General features: G+C 37.4%; 1 protein-coding gene across 1 annotated transcript; it reads right to left on the bottom strand.

The window, feature by feature from the left end:
* Positions 1-1,291: 1,291 nt before the first annotated feature.
* LOC132131059 (granzyme B-like) lies at positions 1,292-2,593 on the bottom strand. The gene is made up of 5 exons (XM_059542982.1): positions 2,533-2,593; positions 2,286-2,433; positions 1,951-2,092; positions 1,554-1,811; positions 1,292-1,447 (listed from the first exon to the last, which is right to left on the bottom strand). Exons 1-5 carry the CDS (start codon positions 2,591-2,593, stop codon positions 1,292-1,294), a joined length of 765 nt encoding a protein of 254 aa, XP_059398965.1.
* Positions 2,594-6,406: the final 3,813 nt, after the last annotated feature.

The raw sequence follows: 6,406 nt of genomic DNA, 5'->3' as shown, positions 1-6,406 counted from the left end.
ACTTTTTTAAGTAGTCAAGGATTAATTTTGTTTCAGCAAAATGATATACACTGTGCCAACAACATTTCAATGAGTCATGTAATATCAAATGTCAGTATTCTCTTCTACCATCTTCTGAATTGCTAAAAATTGTGAATTTAGTTTTGTTGGGTTTAGAATAATGCCACCTTTATACTCAAATACATCTATAGGGGATGCATTACATATGTATTACCTTATTCAAATTGAAATGAGTGACCATTTTAGAGGTTTCACACACAGGCCTCTGTTCAGGCTAATACAGGGTTGTTTATGATCAAAGTTATACAACTCCAGTTTAATTTACTTTTGGGTGCAATAACTTTTACATTGAATGTAAAGTCTGTGTTTTAGCACAAAAAAAAACATGTACTGAGTAGGAGTTACATGACATAGGCTAAATTGTACATCTCTGGTTCACCCCAAACAATGATAAAACCTTACAGTATTTTCACAAAATCATGTATTCCATAAGTATGTAATCATGTCAGTCCAATGGATTCATAGACCCAGAAAACATGGGGTTAGACACCAAGATTACTTGACTAAGTCAAATAATGAAGGAGTTAGGATATTTTAAGGGCTCCCTGCCCATCTTGGACACCATCTTGAAAATTACACCTTTCTAGTGGTCAAACTTTGGTAAACTTTTAGTATGTTATTAAGGACACCTAATACTACAAAAAACAGCTGAGAAACCTTTTGTTAGAATTTTTTTAGGGTTAGATGGGTTTTTTTTCCATATATGCAGCCACCTATTAATGACCAATAAATGCGAGAAGGAGAAAAAAAGGCGCTTTAAAGCTCAGCTTTTTATACTCTTTTTGATGTGTAAGTTTATTTAATTGGTTTTGAGGATCTCACTCTTTGCCTAATCAAGTAGGCAATATATGAGCCATACTTGTTCATGTGAAATGACTTGGATGTGTCCGTCATCTAATACTGTAATCATACTCAATGATTCATCTCTTATTATTCTCAGAATGTTACTCAGTTCTCAGTCTGTAATTTGTCCCATTGTGGATGTTTATCTCCATTCTCATGTATCTCTAATCTAACATTGTAAGTGGTCTCTGTATATTATTCTCAGTTCTTTGTTCTGACTTGTTCTTTCCTTGTAAAGTGTCTTGTAAAGTGACCTTGGGTTTTAGAAAGGCACTATATAAATAAATAAAAAATATTATTATTATTATTATTGTGACAATGAAGACACTTCAGATGATTGATGCTTACCATGTGATACTTTTATTGAAATAATATATTCAAGGGGGATTTAATTTGTTTTTATTATTTTGTGAATCCATTTGAGATATGCTGAAATCTTAGTATATACTGTAGGACGCTCAGGTGAATTACAGACATTTGCATCACCAAAGGAAGTGACACCAACTGCAGTGTCTCCACAAACCAAAGGACCTCCTGAATCCCCCTGTTAAAAAACACAGATCAACACATGACTTAAAACATATTACAGTTTAAACTCAGTGGAACCTGTTCATAAATAACAGAGTCTGTGAATTATGTTTTCTACATACTTTGCAGGATCCACCATAGCCAAATACACAAATCATCTTTGAGACTGAATACTTCTCTCTTCCTTTCCATTTATTTTTACATTGTGTGTTTTTCATTATCTTCACGTTTGCCTCCATTAGACGATCACTCGCTGAGCCTTTAGGCTTCAGTTTTCCCCAGCCAGCAACACTACAGACAGTACCTGATTTTATGTCTTTTTTATTATTCATTAATGATATCGGTTTAACATTCTGGCTTCGGCTGATATTGTCCTGTAGCTGTAATAAAAAAAAAAATACAAATTAAAATAAAAAATATATCACCCTCTATAAAATTAAACCATTGATTATTATATTTCCTCTGTTTAAGCAGCTTTTCCCCCCCTTTTTTTGTGCCTCCTTGAGAATATTTCCTTACCCTCAAAAGCATAATGTCATTCAGGTTTGTAACTCTGCTATAGTCTGGATGCTGGTGGTAAGACTTCACTCTGATGCGGACAGACCCATCAGTCTTATTTTTAAGGTCATGTGCACCAACCACGGCTGTCAGTGTTTTATTTCTGTTTAAAGAAAGCATTAATGACCATTTCTCAAAGTTTTATGAGCTATTTTAAGAGCATATTAAGTATACTGATTTGATGACAAAACTTTGTAAACCATATACCACTGTAAAATGTATCTAAAAACTCAATTATAAACAATCAGTATCAGTAATCAATCAGTATTGCAGTTTAGGCTAAACAAAAGTCTTACTTTTGACAATGTGCAGCAGTCAAGACAAATTCATTAGAAATGAGAAATCCACAGCAGTTATGAAGTCCATTTATCTGAAGAGAAACCATGTAAGGTCTGGAGTGGGGTTCTGCTTCTGTGCCGTTCACTATACCCATATTTACATGAGCTGAGAGAGTTACTGCTGTCAGTCAGCTTAATCAGCACATACCAATGAAATATTCTTCAAATTCAGCATAATATGCTGTTTTATAATTCTGAGTCTCACCAGTGAAGGTCAGGTGTGGCAGCAGAGAGGCCAGCAGGAGCAGAGAGATGATGGTCATCATGAAGACAATCGGTGAGCTCTCACTGACAAAACACTGTATAAATATAAGGATGGGTGGAGTCATTAAGCTGCCCGTAAGTCTTTTTTCTTTTCTTCAGTTTGTGGTATAAGCGGCACAATGGTGAGTAAATTTTGTTCTTGTTAATTCTTGTGGTCTCATTTTCAGGCCAGAAAGTTTGGTTGAAAAGTAAGTAGGTCTACTAGGAATACTTTACAATTTGTAACCATAAATATATAATTATATATGAATGATAAACCAACATAACACAGGTGGTGTGTGTTTCCTTTTTTCAGGATGCTGTATTTTAAAGATAGTTTTGAAAAATTAAAAAACTCTTCACAAATCTGTATAGAAAAGGGTTTAATCAGTGTTTTTATTGCTTGTTAAGTGAACCAAACTATTGCACATGCATCAAGACTCTAATGGTTTACAGGAGGAAGACAATTAATGTCACAGTTATAATAACTTAGGGCAGCAAAAAATACCGTTCTACGGAACACGCAAACACACACTTTATTACACAAAGTGTGTGTTCACCCCCCCCCCCCCCCCCCAAGCATCTTGTTAATGCTTGTGGTCTCATTTTCTGGCCACAGATGGTTTGGTTGAGTTCTAGATAAATTAAGCAGGTCAATGTACATTTTGGTACTTCCTATTCATCAGATGTCTGTGAAACATTTACAGTTAATGTCTCAGTTCTTGAAGTTAATGGTAATATAAATATACTAATATTCACACTTTAAGAAATTTACTGAAAAAAAAACAAACAAACAAACAAAAACATTTATGTGAGAGGACGTTTCTTTTAATAAGCTGGGGATGGTGGATTTAGCACATCTAGTGGTGAAAATAGGGAATTGGAGAGATGATGAAGTTGTGCTAAAGAAATTCAGTTATTCCGCTTTGAAAAATAATGGAATCATTAGGCATGAAATAAAAATAAATTGCTAAATGGCTAAGTAAAAGGCTAAATAAATTGTTGGGAAATAAACTAATTAAAGTATGAGAAAAAGTTGTGTTTCAAGAAAAGAACTCGTTAAATTTAGAGTGATATATAGTCAAAATAAAATATTGAGAATAAACTGATTAAAATACTAAAATAAATTTGAAACAGCACATGGATGGACGAGTGGACTGCGGTGGACGAGGATTTGATTAGAACTACAAACACTCATGAAAAGTGTTTTAAAAACTACAAACATGGCGAATATTCACACTGCACGTTGGACCCGGAAAATTGGCAGAATATTTCCGGGTCGCCTTCTGTATGAACGCGAACACATCCCGGGATTGATTCTGGGAAGGATCCCAGGTTGGGGACCTAGAAACATTGGCAGTTTCAGTCCCAGAATGAGCTTTGTTTTGAACAAAAGCTAACTAATGCTGTTTAAGTCATGACAAAAAAAGTGCAAACTGTAATGAAGCAGTGATCATGGAAGCAGAGCTCGTTCGCCAACTTAAGTGAAGGTTAACGTGCCGAGCATTAAGCATTTTTTGACTCGTACATTACATGTAACATCCTGATGTCATGTGTCTTTACGGGACCTTTACGGGTTGTGTGTGAATGCACGCACATATTCCGGGTAATCACTGGCAGTGTGAAAGGGGCAAAATCTAGCAACCCGGGAACAATTGCTGGGACACATTAACCCATGTATTTTCCAGAATCACAATGTGAAAGGGGCTTTAGAGAAAGGGGTTTGAGTTATAATCAATATCTAACCTGTTAATAAACATATTTTCAGAGTAATATTTCATCTAAAGAAACAATTTGAACTTTATAATGATACGTATGGTCATTAACTTTTAAATGCATTATTATGCAAACATATGAGCAGAGTTCTCTGCATGGTACCAGTGCCTTGCAGATCAATGTGCCTTCTAGTGTTGCACGGTGCACCGATACTTCAAAAGTATCGCGATTCTCGGAAATTAAAAATGTCACGATTCATAAATTTATTAGTATCGATACTTCAAAGAATCACTGCTTTCCAGATTTGTAAGGGACGTATTTCATGTTGGTGTGTGCAACACACGCTTCCAGTGCCTCGCTATGGACGTCTGTTTTTTTCTCCTCACGCAAGCAGCAAAAAAGCACTACAGTGAGATGGCTGCATTAGTGGCTTTACTAAACTGATTTGGCTTTACTAAAATGTGTGCATAATCGCATTAAATAGTTTAAATAAGTTGTTCAGATGAACAAAGCACGAGGTTTTCTTGCATAATTAACATTTTAATTGTTTGGTCAGACAGTTCATATATAATATTCACATTAATCTGGGATTAAACGTGGAGTTATGTTCTGTATGCTAAATATGAAAACGAGCATATCTGCACAGCTCCTATAACTGCGCTTTGTATCTGCTAATTGCTGATCGAGATTTACATGCTTGGCTCACTGACCCTGTATACTCATTCATTTCGTTCATAAACGAGATGTATCCATTCATTCAACTCATTCACGAATGAGAAGATCTCTCGATCTCGTTCAGTGAAGGGCATTTGGGTTCACTATATTCAACAAATCACATACTCCGTCACATCTTGTGGAACTCTTTAACAGGATTAAACAGTTCACAGAGCTGTTCACGAGCTGTGCATGCGCTGCTAATAGCACTGTGCTCACGTGCTGCTGTGGAGGGAGGAACTTCAGTGAACGAGAAATGAGAAAAGAAATTTTACTTTATTTGCGGGCTGGTGCGGGCCAAATAATTTCATAAAAGCGGGACCCGCGGGTTGGAAAACCTCCCCTCAGCTAGATATTTACTGCTTGCCACTCCAGCATTATTACCATAGATCGAGTTGATGACTCTCAAACATATTGTTTTTAGGATGCACCATTCCTTCTATGAGCTGCTCTTTCAGAGTGCCACGAGAGCCCCCCTGGAAAAGTATCTAAAATTCATGTTATGGTAAGTGTGCACATGAAGTCTTCGCGCACTTTCTAAAATCGGCACTGTGGTAAGTTTTCATGCTAGTACTCTGCGTTCTTTCTAAAATTCTATATGGTGAAGGCTTTGGGCAGTTGCTTCATGTCCTTTCTTGAGTTGGTAAAAGCCCCATTTATCTTGGGTGCCACTCCACCCATGTATCCTCAGATACCTACCTAAACAGGGTGTTGCTTCTAGGGATTTGTTGAGACCATTTCTTCAGCAAGCTTGTGCAAGAACGGTAGCCTCTGTGTGACAGGCAAGACTTAGTATAAAATGCTAGCCTGTTTGCCGTATTCCTTTTAAAGGAATCTTTCTTGATTCCAAGCCTTGATCTCTACACTAACAGGTGAGTTGGGTATGTAGCCTAGACCTTTGGCCGTAAGGGATAATATCATGGACAGCCGTCTAACGTCCCAGGGTCAACTCCCATGGAAATGGTTGAGTTGGTGCTTAGTGCTCGCCATGATTCTGGCCTGCACTCCCCTCAGCATGGTGGAGTGGGTGTACTGTTCCCCATATCGAACCCTAGAGGACGCAGTTCGAAGTTCCCTTGAAAGGGAACATCTCAGGTTATGAATGTAGACAGGGTGAGACACTGCCTCCTCTAGCTTTCTGCCATGCTTCAGATGAAGAAGTGAATGACGTGTTCTCCCGGCACCTTTTTATCTATAGCCGTGCTGGTAGTGATGTCAGGGGATGTCGCTTGCCAACTTGTTGGTGTTTTTTCATTGTATACTTCAGACATGGGTGACGATGAGGTGTTCCCCATAGCAACCCCAAGAGGACGCAGTGGCTTGTTCCCTACTCAGGGAACCATGGTTACATTCATAACCTGAGACATTTTTTCCATTTGGTAACAGAAAAATACAGTGGTAAAGCA

The sequence above is a fragment of the Carassius carassius genome, chromosome 48 (genome assembly GCF_963082965.1).
Source record: "Carassius carassius chromosome 48, fCarCar2.1, whole genome shotgun sequence".
Taxonomy (NCBI): Eukaryota; Metazoa; Chordata; class Actinopteri; order Cypriniformes; family Cyprinidae; genus Carassius; species Carassius carassius.
Note: the sequence above shows the minus strand (reverse complement) of the source record. Positions and strands in the feature narration are given on the sequence as shown.

Bases quoted from the DNA above. Each gene is read 5' to 3' on its own strand.
- LOC132131059 (XM_059542982.1), bottom strand. From the start codon at position 2,593: ATGATGACCATCATCTCTCTGCTCCTGCTGGCCTCTCTGCTGCCACAC. The intron at 2,434-2,532 runs GTGAGACTCAGA...TAACTCTCTCAG, and splicing joins GCCACACCTGACCTTCACTG to CTCATGTAAATATGGGTATA. The intron at 2,093-2,285 runs GTAAGACTTTTG...TTCTTTAAACAG, and splicing joins ACTGCTGCACATTGTCAAAA to AAATAAAACACTGACAGCCG.